General features: G+C 44.5%; 2 protein-coding genes across 3 annotated transcripts in view; one reads left to right on the top strand and one right to left on the bottom strand.

Annotated features, from left to right (window-relative positions):
• Positions 1-12,891, top strand: part of CFAP61 (cilia and flagella associated protein 61) — a 255,126-nt gene that overhangs the window by 63,082 nt on the left and 179,153 nt on the right. For both annotated transcript variants that reach the window (XR_010935095.1, XM_067707353.1), the window contains exon 9: positions 7,828-7,919. Coding sequence is in view for 1 of the 2 variants with exons in the window: in XM_067707353.1 (XP_067563454.1) it covers positions 7,828-7,919 (92 nt within the window). In the remaining variant the exon portion in view is untranslated. The remainder of the gene's footprint in view (positions 1-7,827; positions 7,920-12,891) is intronic.
• Positions 1,867-2,911, bottom strand: LOC137207457 (apoptosis inducing factor BLCAP-like). The gene has a single exon (XM_067707352.1). It carries the CDS (start codon positions 2,646-2,648, stop codon positions 2,385-2,387), a length of 264 nt encoding a protein of 87 aa, XP_067563453.1. The 5' UTR covers positions 2,649-2,911; the 3' UTR covers positions 1,867-2,384.

Here is a 12,891-nt window from a genome sequence, read left to right on the forward strand (position 1 = left end):
TCCCCGTTCTCCACTGAACTTCCGTTGAATGAATGATTTAACGCGAACCTCTAATCTTTCCTCTTCTTAGAGCTGAGTGGCTTAAATTCATTTGTCAGTCTTTTCTGAAATCATAATATTAAAATACTAAACAAAATGATCATTTTGTAATATTCTGAAGATAGAAATTTACTTTTATAATTAGACATTTTGGGGGGAATCTTAATTGTGTTAATAATACACGAAACTGTCCTCCTTTAAAAAGTTAGGGTAATGCAGTAAAAGTTGAATTCCCTTTGGTCAGTGGCCAAGCCTGGTTCTCTCTCTCATCCCCAGAAGTGGCCATTGTTGTTAGCATGCATCCATCCAGACCTCTTTTTATGCACGTATTCACAGAAAAAAACCACTACCATCTTGTGGCAGTGTTTTTGTTTTTTGAGGGTTTTTTTTGTTTTTAAAATTAATTTTATTTATTTATTTATTTTGGCTGCGTTGTGTCTTCATTGCTGTGCACATGCGTTCTCTATTTGCAGCAAGCAGGGGCTACTCTTCCATGTGATGCGTGGGCTTCTCATTGCAGTGGCTTCTCTTGTTGCAGAGCACGGGCTCTAGGCGCGTGGGCTTTCAGTAGTTGCAGCACGTGGGCTCAGCCGTTGTGGCTCGTGGGCTCTAGAGCACAGGCTCAGTAGTTGTGGTGCATGGGCTTAGTTGCTCCGCGGCATGTGGGATCTTCCCGGACCGGGGATCGAACCTGTGTCCCCTGCATTGGCAGGTGGATTCTCAACCACTGCGCCACCAGGGAAGCCCGTGGCAGTATTTTTTACATAAATGGCACCTTTTGGGTATGGGACGTTCTGAAATTTGCTTCTTCACTCAGCTCTTTGAGATCTAATAACGTTGATAAGCCTAGGTCTGCGACCCTCCTTTTTTTTTTAAGTTTATAAAGGTTTATTAAACATTTCAAACGCTGTGCAATGAACACACCAGAAATAAAAGCTCCAGAATAGCAGTCCAAATGTTCCACAAGTGTGGCCCCGCAGTCCCATTACATAGATGGACTGCCTCCAGTTCTGTCCTCTGCCTGGCCCACCTCCCTCCCCCTTCAGGCAAGAGAAAGATGGATGGTTTAGACTGGAAGGACAACCATGCTGATCCCCAGCGGGCAGGGCCAGGAGACAGTCTCATTTGCCAACACTTTTACTGAAGTGCAGAAAAAGAAAAAAGCAAGTGACAGTCACAAAGTCTTCCCGTGTATTCTTCGTAACGTATACAGTCTATACGCGCAGGACCGGAGAAGCTCCTGGCACGATGGCCACCGCTCCCCTCTGTCTCGTCTGAACCACCTCGGAGTCCAGTGTGCTGGTCACTCTGCAATCCCCAGACTAAATACCAACTGTAGCGGCCCCTACAAGCTAGCTATTGCTACACCTCAAAATCACAATACGTTCGATAAAGCTTCTTTAAAAATGATTTACACATGTACTTGTACACGTACGTATACACACACGCACGTGCACGGCACACCACACCAAAAAATATCCAAACACCTATCAGGGGATCGTGGCTGTTATGAAACACACAAGTACTCTCCCATTCACTCGGCTGGGGACTGCTAGATCTACGTAAACACATCAATCCTGCAGAGCATGCATGGGAGACAAAATGAGGCCCCCTCCTTGTGACAGTTGAGAAAGGCAGGAGGAAGGGCAGAGGAAGCGAAGCTGGGCTGCTGAGCCAGAGCCCAGACCCCCAGGTGAAAGAGCAACATGTATCTGTTACTTCTTCCTTCAAAATGAAGTGGGGAAAATACTGAAGATTTGTGGACAGCAGTCAAGACACAATTCTGTCTAGCCTGCCGGCCAGGGAAGAAGAATGAAAAAGCGAGGCTCTCGGGCATCAGCAATCTCTTTATATTCGAGATAAGTGCAAAACTGAGCCCTGTCTTGGACAGGTGCTCCCCAAAAAAGGAAAGGGCTAAAGAGAACTAACAGGAAGCCAAGAGAGGGACGGAGGAGTCAGTAACACTCTGACAAGGAAGGGTCACAGAGGTGACAATGAGACTGGCATTTTATCTGCCCGGATCATGCTGGGGCAGTTGACCAGGATGGGTGCAGGCTCCTCGTGGGAATGAGGCGAGGGGGGTGGCCATCCTGCCAGTCAGGGGCCAAGATGGGGACAGAACACACACAACCACAAGACCACCCACGACTACAGGACTCTACGATAAAAGCACCGGTCAGTGCTATTATTCACATTATAAGGATAAAACGTCACAGGCCAAAAAGGCGCCATTAGGAATGTGGCTCCCACAGGGCCGCGGGATTTGAAACTCCAATGCTTTATGACTTATGTCAATGCCTCCCCTCCCGTCTTCTGCTTCCTTGGAAAGCTAACCGGGCTGGCTGTTAGGTGCCCACAACGCCAGGGTCATGTGCCGATTCCGGAAGCGGGGAATCGGAGCAGTGGTACAGGAAACAGTTTCCCCAGCAGCTATAGCAGATGAGGAACAGGGCTGCCAGGAGAACGAAGGCACAAATTGTGCAAGGCTTCCGTTCCAGGAGGAAGCTGAGCAGGTAGAAGCCCATGAACATGGAGTGGCTGAACCACAGGGCAGGGTTGAGGGGCTTGGGGATGAGGAAGACGGGCAGCAGCCACTGGAGGCAATACATGATCTCTGCTGGACAGGGCCTTTGCCAAGGCCACCGGGCACTGCTGCAGGAACCGACCTAATGGGAGCCAGTGGGTGCGGGCGGCTGCCCTCTGCTTTCTTCAACCCTCGCTCTCCAGGAGCTGAGCCGCTGTGGTCTCTGGCTGTCTGCCCGGGATCACCAAGGCAGCAGGGATCCTGCGAGTCCTGCCATGGCGCCGCCGCCACTGCTGACGCCTTCGCAGCCGCAGCCTGCCTCCACCTCAACTCGCCTCCGACGCCGCAGGAAGCTGCGACCCTCCTTTTATCTTCTGGGTAGGATTCCACTGTATGGAATGGGCCACATTTGTCCCTAGATGGAAATTTAAATTGTTTCCACTATTTTGTTATTGCAAACTGTGCTGCAATAACTATCCTTGCACACGTATCCCTGGGCCCCTTGCAAGAGTTTCCACAGGCTATATTCCCAGAATCGTTCTTGTTGGGCCTGGAAATACATTGCCACCAAACATGGCCATAGCAGTGGCCTTCCTCCAGAGCCTCTCCTAGTTTCCAGGATTTAGTGTTGTCAGCATTTTTAACTTTTGCCAGTATGATAGCTGTGAAAGGAGATACTGTTTTAACATCATTTCTCTATTACTGAGGTTGGACACTTTCTGTGTGTTTATTGGTCATTTGCATTTTCTGTCCATTCATTTCCTCTGCCTATTGTGGTTTTTTTCCTCTTTCCCTAGAATTCAATTGTTGGTCTATCATGTGTGTTGCAAATATCTTCTCCATGTATCTACTTATTTAAAAAATAGGGGGTTCTTTTGACAGACAGAACTTTTAAATTCTGATGGTGTCTAGCATGTCAATATTTTTTTTATGACTTCTGCCTTCTACATTTTTAAGGAAGGGTTTCTCCGCCCCCAAGATAGAGATGTTCTCCTATATTTTCTTCTCGTAACTTAAAAGTATTTAAAAAACTTTAAGCTGTTAATATATCTGCAAATGATCTTTGTGTATTGTATGAAATAGGGGCCCAAATGAATTGTTTTCCTTATGGTTAGCACTACTTATTGTACAGTTTATTCTTCCCGCACCAATGCTACCTTTAACATATATGAACATTTCATAATTATCTGGCTCTTTTCTGGATTGCCTTCTGTTCTGTTCCTACTCCCAATAACCCTCTGTTTTAATAACTATGGCTTTATAATATGTCTTTTTTTTTTAAGAAAAGTATCTCCATTTTTATTTTGGGATTATGTGATTAAATAGTTTTTTGTTTTTCTGTTTGTTTGTTTTTTTTTTTTTTTGCGGTACACGGGCCTCTCACTGTTGTGCCCTCTCCCGTTGCGGAGCACAGGCTCCGGACGCGCAGGCTCAGTGGCCATGGCTCACGGGCCCAGCCGCTCCGCGGCATGTGGGATCTTCCCGGACCGGGGCACGAACCCGTGTCCCCTGCATCGGCAGGCGGACTCTCAACCACTGCGCCACCAGGGAAGCCCAATAGTTATTTTTTAAATTAATTTTTATTGGAGTATGGTTGCTTTACAACATTGTGTTAGCCTCCACTACACAACAAAATGCATCAGCCATACACATACAGATATCCCCTCCCTTTTGGACTTCCCTCACATTTAGGTTACCACAGTGCATTAGGTAGAGTTCCCTGTGCTATACAGTATGTTCCCATCAGTTGTCTATTTTATACATAGTATCAATAATATAATATGTCTTAATATTCATTAGAAAATATGGCCCACTCTTTGTTGTTATTTCTTAAAATTTTGCTGACTAGCTGTTCTTCCATATTTGCTCTTTTAGAATCACTTTATTTCATTTCACAAAAAAACCTTGTTAGAATTTTTGATCACTATTTTTAAAAAATGTCAAAACCCACCAGATTGTATACTGCTACTTTTTCCTAAAGCCTTCACAATGTATTATTTAGCTTTTCCTCTGTATTATTTCTGTTAAAGAGCAAGACAGACACAGATCTTGGGTCTATACAATTTGGGAGCTCTCTTTAAGAAAAATAATACAAAATTAGGAATGCAATAGTGGGTGCTGTGCCTTGGGAGGAACCTGGACCTCCAGCTTTATTTGCTTCATGGTAACCCCGCCTCAGGGTAGCAATCTGACTGAGAGAGGAAGTGCTAGTAAACGATGCCTTCGCTCCCACTAGAATAAAGCCCTAGTTCGTGACTACCAAGCTATTTAGGTGGTGTAAGCAATAAAATAACAGTTAAGGGGCTTCCCTGGTGGCGCAGTGGTTGAGAGTCCGCCTGCCGGTGCAGGGGACACGGGTTCGTGCCCCGGTTCAGGAAGATCCCACATGCTGCGGAGTGGCTGGGCCCGTGAGCCATGGCCGCTGGGCCTGCGTGTCCGGAGCCTGTGCTCCGCAACGGGAGAGGCCACAACAGTGAGAGGCCCACGTACCGCAAATAAAAAAAAAAAAAACACTTAAATTTGCAACCTCAGTCGTGTTTCTAGCTGTGTGTTATATAATACCGCTGCCTTGAGTTTTTGCTAGGACAGCACCTCACATCTGAGGATCTCAGGGCACATTAAGAACATTAATTAATTAATTAAACCCCACAAAACCCTAGAGACACAGGAAGGAGGGACGTGGCATCACCTTGCCCAGTTCTGAAATGCAGCCACCTCTGGGGACAAGCAGGGCAGCTGCTTCTTAATAAATGGCAACGCCCACGACACTTTAGCCCAGACAGTTAGTCGTTGTCGTTGGTAATTGTCTTGTGAACATCAGCCTGTCAGACGGTGAGGGCTCCAGGATGAACTGTTCACTGCAAATCTAATTCAGTCTCTGAAATTTCTGGCTTTTTAGTAATTTTGTCCTAATCATAAAGTATATTAAATACATAAACAACAAGGACCTACTGTATAGCCCTGGAAGTTATACTCAGTATTTTGTGATAACCTATAATGGAAAAGAATCTGAAAAAGAATATATATATATACACACACACACACATATACATATACATATATACATAAAACTGAATCACTTTGCTGCACACCTGAAACTAACACAACATTACAAATCAACTATACTTCAATAAAATAAATGCACAGGGAAAGTCTAGTTTTCTTTTAAACTCAACAGTGGTTTTGGTAGTTCTTCAAATTTAAAACTTAATATAAGAAAAGATTATTTTTAAAATAGTGCAACTTAATAGGGAGTTATTGATAACGTTTGTTTGTTTTTGATTCAAAAACTTTGCTGCTGAGCAAAACGAATCAGTGATGGTAGAAGTCAGGCCAGCAGCTACCTTTAAGAGGTGTGTTGGCTGGACAGCAGGTGAGGGAAACTTCTGGGCCCTGGAAAAGCTTTAATATTCATTTAAGGGGTTGTTAACGTGCGGTACATACAGGTAGAGATTCATGCACTGTGCCGTATACATGTTGTGTCTTTTTTTTTTTTTTGCGGTACACGGGCCTCTCACTGTTGTGGCCTCTCCCATTGCAGAGCACAGGCTCCAGACGCGCAGGCCCAGTGGCCATGGCTCACGGGCCCAGCCGCTCTGCGGCATGTTGGATCTTCCCAGACCGGGGCACGAACCCGTGTCCCCTGCATCCGCAGGCGGACTCTCAACCACTGTGCCACCAGGGAAGCCCTACATGTTGTATCTTAATAACAAGCTGAATTAACCTGAAAAGCACTCTAGTCTTGCTGTTGTGAGAACACTGGAAACACTGTACAAACGATCTGGAAAGTTTTGCAGGGAGCAGGACGTATCCAGGTGCTAGAGACTCGCTAGGTTTCATTCTCCCCAAAGCGTCTTTCTTCAGAAGAGCGATTCTGAGTGCTTTGTCCCCTCTCATGTCATTTGCTCTCCACCCAGAAGAGCCACTTGCTCTGCTGGGGTGCCATTCTCTCATTGTACCTTCAACGTTATATGCCTCTTCGTCTCTGCCCTTTACACCTCCCTGGGCATCTGATTCTTCTCTTAGAATTTCATTCTACTTCATTTGCCTGCATCTTTTCCAGAAGCAGGTATAAGGCATGAGTAAGTGGGAATTTGGGGTTGAGAGGCATCTGCAGGGGCCGTTGCACTGGCTGTTGCTGCAGGAACGAATGCAGTGGGAGAGGAGGATGCGGAGAGGATAGGCTGCCTCTGACGCCACCACGTCTGCTGTGATGCTTAGAAACAAAAAGACAGGGCAGCAGGCCCCACTGGCAGCCCAGTATCTGGGACCTCCAGCAGGTCCTGGGTCCCTCCTGTGTATGTGTGGACAATTCTGAGGAGGGGCAGCCCCTGGGCAAGAGCATCCTAGGGCTGCTCTGAGCTAAGGCCGAAAGGCTGCAAGCAGGTGTGAGGGCTAAGAGTCCCAGTGGAGCAGACACAGAGTGAACAAGAAAGGAGGGGCCGGGGGTGGCGAGAGAGCGGGGGAGGGTGGGAGGGAGAGAGTGAGACAGTGGAAGGGGGTGGGTGGGGAGAAAGACAGACAGGAACAAGGAAAAGAAAAGACAGCAGAAGGAGAAGGAAGAAAGGGAGGGGCAAAAGAACTTTTCAGACAAAATGGGAAAAAAGTTTTTTCTACTTTAGTTTTTGGTGAATGGTAAATATATGAACACTACTCCGATTATTGACTTTCCAGAACATATTAAAACAATAATGCAAAGTTAGCTCCAGGTCTTGCTTAGAAAGTAGAAAAGTTAACATCGTGGCCTCTGTCAGATGCCTGTTCATAGTATTTCCCAGCACGGGGAAAGCAGCCCTTGTGCTAATCTCTGTGTTCTGAGAGCACTGACATAGCCGATGTGGTCTTTTCCATATTCTGCCTTAAAATCATTTCAAAGCCTGCCATCCAGGAGGTTGATAATCAGTTGTTTACAAACTTCAAAGGGGCTCCCATGAAAGGATCACGGAGCTTGGTCTCTGGCAGGTTCGAGGGCCTCCTGGGGGGCAGCCCAGCCCAGCCCCATCCTGGCCTCGGTTTATGTCTACAGCTCTGTCGGGCCACGTATCACTGGACCCCCATCCTGTGCGGATGGAGGCACAGAGAGGTCAGAATCCGAGTGGGCTGCAAAGACCCTGTTCTCCCCACCTCGCGGCTCTGCCCTCAGCAATATAATCCTTCAGATATGCTGCAGCTTAGAAACACGTGACCACGCTGCCTCCAATGTCCTGTGCTCTGCAGATATTCACCATCTCTTTTCTGTCCTCTTGTCCCTTTTTCTCTGAAAGGCGCCGAGCTCAGGAGCAGCAGCCAGGAATGCCAGCAAATAGTCAAGGAGCCGCAGGAAGCTGTCTCCCCGGAGGCCGAGGAGAGCATCCAGGTAACGGAGATCATCCCCCCAGCCTGGTGCTGCTTGTGCCATCGGGGTCAGGGGTGTTCCTGGCACTGGAGTCACTCCCGAGAAGGGAAAGGTCTCACTGACATTAAGATCTGGGGGACAAGGGCGGGGAGGAAACAGGCTGCGTGTTTGTAACAAATCAGCCTCACAGCACCCTCAAGAATCCAGCTCAGGATGGAGCCCCATCCCTTCTCCCCCTGCCTTCTCACTCATCCCCTGGCTTCAGGAGGCTGATGTGGGTAAAGCAGCTCGCTTAAAGGCGGTTAGAAAGCTCACCCTGTCCACAGACTCAAATGAGGCCGCATTTTCCTTCCTGCCCCACTGGGCCCTGCAGGCTCTAGAACCACCTGCCACAGCTCCCTGGATTGCGCCTGGCCCACTGGCCCAGCCTGGCTTCAGCAGGGGCCCCTCTCACACCCTCCTGCTCTGTGAGTGCTGCCACCCTGACCTAAAGGGGGGCATACCCGCACTGAAGGAGGCCACAGTCAGCCATGTAATAGAGGACATAGGATTTGGGGGATGGGCCTGGGGATCCAGCCATTGTTCCATCTCTGCCACCCTCTGACCACTGATGGTTCACAGAAATACAAACGCCCATATTGACTGGGCTCTGGGTCCTCACCTGCTCCTGCAGGACCTCAGCGCATGTCCCTTGTGTCCTCTGGAACTGGCCTCACCAAGGGGGCTGAGAGAATGAACGGGCTTACCTCTAGGCCACCATTGGCGGCCTGGCCCTGCATCAGCACTGCGTGTGGCCAAGAGTCCCAGCACGCGTTTCACTGCATGGGCCCTTCTGCTTCTGGTCCTCCTGACTGTTCCGTCCACCTGAGGCCAGGACGGGGGCTGGTGCAGTGCCATTGCTTCTTGGACTCCAGCCCCCAGCTCTTCTTTTTTTCTCCTTTCCAATCTTGGACAAAATAACATTCCCCCTGCCCATCAGCTCATACAAAGAAGATATTGGGAAGAAGAGGAGTCAGGGAACACCTTTATCTTAGCATTAGGCCACATGGCTCGTCCTGCTGCATTTTCACATTGTCTCTATGGAAAATGCCTTCTTATACCCCAAACCACAAAAGGACCCAACCTGTAGCTGGGTGGCTCTTGTATTTCGAGGGCTGATTTATTCTCTGCACAGGGGTTGGACGCTCACAATGGCCAGGCTCTCTGCTAGGTGCTGAGGGCGTTCGCGAGACCAAAACACAGCCACAGCCTTCAGGAGGTGGTGCACGGTGGGAAGAGGAAAGCCTCCTAATTCAGTATGTGGAAATGAGGGTGGAAAACATCCCAGAAGAGGGCACGAGGGACACCTGAAGCTTTTAAAGAAGGTTGTTTGGCATGGACAAGATTGCGGGAAATGAAGCTGATGAATGGAATTAATAGAAAGAACTTAGCGTGAGGGATTTCTGCTTCTGGCAAAGATGGCTAGATTTACTTTCCTGCCTGAAAAAAAACAAAAAAAATGGCCAAAGTATATGAAATAAGTTTTTAAGACACTTCTCATCAGGTAACAAAGGAGAGTGATGCCTGGGAGGTGGGAAACAAGCCAAGTAAGCCCTCCAAACATCGTGACCTCCTCCTTTGAGAGAGTCCCTGACCACGGCACAGGACAGGAGGAACCACAGAAGCCAAGTGGTATGTCCATGGAGACTAAAGCCACTAAGTTTTGCAGGACAGAGTACCAGAGAGGAGAGAGCTGTACAGAGAGATGGTTGACGCCAGCGAGGGTCACTCTTGGGTATTCAGCTGAGTACTGATCTGCACGTGCTGAGTACTGGTGTGCACATGCACATCAACCTGATCTTCAAAACTACTGAAGATCAGGCTGAGGAAAGAACTTCCTAAAAGGATTAGCATTAACAGTGCACAGAGCTCATACAAGGCTGGGAATAGTGCGTGTTCCATCAGCCAGACCAGGGAACCCTGTGACTCACAAGGCATTGGGAGAATGCACAGAAGGGTACTGCATCAGTAGCGAGGAATAATTAGCTCTGGAGAGAGCACTGCTCCAGTCCTATCTAACAAATCTTTAGAGCAAGATCCAAAAGCAACAAACTGCTTCCAAGTCATTTGAGTCCCAGAACAAAGTTCAAGAATATTTGTAGGAATACAAAATTATCCAACACCCAAGTAGATTAAATCCACAATGTTTGGATTTTTTTTTTTCTTAAAGACATAATGCTTTTGCACACTTAATGTCCTACAGTATAGTATAACATAACTTTTATATGTACTGGGAAACCAAAAATTCATATGACTTGCTTTATTGCAATATTCACTTTATTGTGGTGAATGAACCTGGAATATGAACCTGCAATACCTCCAACGTATGCCTGTAAAAACACCCCAAATAAACCTTTTAGAGATTAAAACTACAATTCATGAGATGAAAAATACACTGGAAGGATTAACCACAGATTAGACATTGCAGAGAAAGGGATTAGTGAAACAGAAATGAGAATTAAAAAAAAAAATCAATGTATCAATGAGCTGTGGGATAACTTTAAGTACCTAATATGCGTGTAATTGGAATTCATAAAGAAGAGGAGAAAGAGGTTGGAAAAAATATTTGAAGAAATAATGACTTAAAAATTCCAAATTTTATGAAAACAGTAAACCCACAGACACAAGCTCAACCAATAACAAGCACAAGAAACATGAAGAAAACTATACCAAAGCCCATCATAATCAAATAGTGGAAAACCAGCCATAAAAAGAAAATCTTAAAAGTACCCAGAGGGAGAAGAAAAAAGGACAAGTTGGGAACAGAGACCCAAAGATAAGGATGGCAGCAGATTTCTTGTTGGAAACAATGTGAGCAAAAAAGACGGTGGAGTCACATCTTTAAGGAACTGGAAGAAAATAAACTGTCAACTGAGAACTTTACACCCATTGAATATCTTTCAAAAATAAAGGTGAAATAAAGACTCTGCCTACGCAGAAAAGGGGAAAGAATTCATTACCAGTAGACCCAACTACAAGAAATGTGAAAGGAAGTCCTTCAGGCAGAAGGAAAATGATGCCAGATGGAAATCTGGATCTACACAGAGGGTGATGAACACTGGAAATGGTAACTAAATGGGTAAATGTGTAAGATTTTGCTTTTATTATTTATATCTCTTTAAAAGATAGTTGACGGCCTAAATAAAATAAAAACAACATAGTGTGGCGCTTTCAACATGTGTAAAAACATCTGACAAGAACAGCACAAAGGCCAGAGGGCACAATGTAAGAACCCTATTTTAGGGTCCTTATACTACACCTGAAGTGATATTATATCACCTGAAGATAGACTTAAAGATGTATACTATAAACTAGAAGAACATGAAAGTTACAAGTCAAATTCAGAAAGTTATATCTAATAAGCCTACAAAGAGGTGAAGTGGAATCATAAAAGTATACAATGACTCCAAAAGAAGGCAAAAAGAGAGGAAAAGGGGAATAAAGAACAGATAGGACAAATAGAAAACAAACAGCAAGATAACAGACTTAAACCTAACCACATCAATGATTACATTAAATGTAAAATGGTCTAAATATCCCAATTAAAGAATGTATAAATCAGATATAGTTTGGATTAAAAAGCAAAACAGTTACATGTGAATTACAAAAAAAAAATGCACTTTGAGTAGATACAATAGGTTCAGATGAAAAACATGCGAATAGATACATCATGGTAACACTAATCAAAAGAAAGCTGGAGTAGCTTTATTCATTTCAGACAAAGTGGATTTCAGAAAAGGGAATATTACCAGGGATAACAAAGGTCAAGAGGACATAACAATCCTAAATATTTATGCACCTAATAGTAGAACTTCAAAACACATGAAGCAAAAATTGATAGAACTGCAAAGACAAATAAATAAATAAACAAACAACTATATTTGGAGATTTCAATATCCCTCCCTTAATCATTGATAGAACGAGTAGACAGTAAATCAGTAAGAATGTAGAAGATTTTAAGAATACTATTGACCAATTTGACCTAACTCTACCCAACAACGGCAGAATACACTTTCCCACATCCACATGGAATAGTTACCAAGTTAGATCATATTTCAAGCTAGAAAAGAAGTCTCAATAAATTTAAAAGGATTCAGGTCATCTAAAGTATGTTCTTTCCCAACAAAAGACATCACAGGGAAATAAAACTTCAAATCAACAGCTCTCATAAACATCGATGGAAAAATTCAAATAAAACCTTTAATAAATTGAACCGATATATTAAAAGGACAATGTCATGATCAAGTAGGCTTTATTCTGAGAATGCAAGGTTGGTTTAACATAAGAAAATCAATGTAATTCACCACATTAACATTCTAAAAAAGAGTACTTATATGTTTATCTCATAAATGCAGGAAAGGTGTCTGAAAATTCACATTCATTCCTCATAAAAACTCTCAGAAAATTAGGAGTAGAAGAGAACTTCTTCAATTTGATAGAGGTTATCGTTGAAAAACCTATAGCTAACATCATCCTTGGTAAAAGACTGAGTGCTTTTCCGCCAAGGTCAGAAACAAAACAAGAATGTCAGTTCTCACCACTTCTATTCAGAATTATTCTGGCGGTTCAAGCCAGTGAAAAAAGACAAGAAAAGAATCAAAAGAATATACACAAAATTAACATGCAAAGTTCAATTTTATCTCTGTATAATGGCAATGAACAATCAGAAATTTAAATAACTACCATTTACAACAGTACAAATACACAGAATACTTAAATCTGACAAAAGATGTTGTCAGATTTAAGTATTTTGTGTATGCTAAAAACTACAAAACATTTCTGAGAGAAATGAAATAAGACCTAAATAAATGGAGAGATATCCCCTGTACATAATTTCGAGGACTCGATATTGTCAAGTTGTTGATTGATCAATGAAATACAGTCAAAATTTCAGGAGGAATTTTTAGAGAAATTGAAAAAGTGATTTCAAAATTCATGAGGAAGTGGGAAGGAC

The sequence above is a fragment of the Pseudorca crassidens genome, chromosome 15, assembly GCF_039906515.1.
Source record: "Pseudorca crassidens isolate mPseCra1 chromosome 15, mPseCra1.hap1, whole genome shotgun sequence".
NCBI lineage: Eukaryota > Metazoa > Chordata > Mammalia > Artiodactyla > Delphinidae > Pseudorca > Pseudorca crassidens.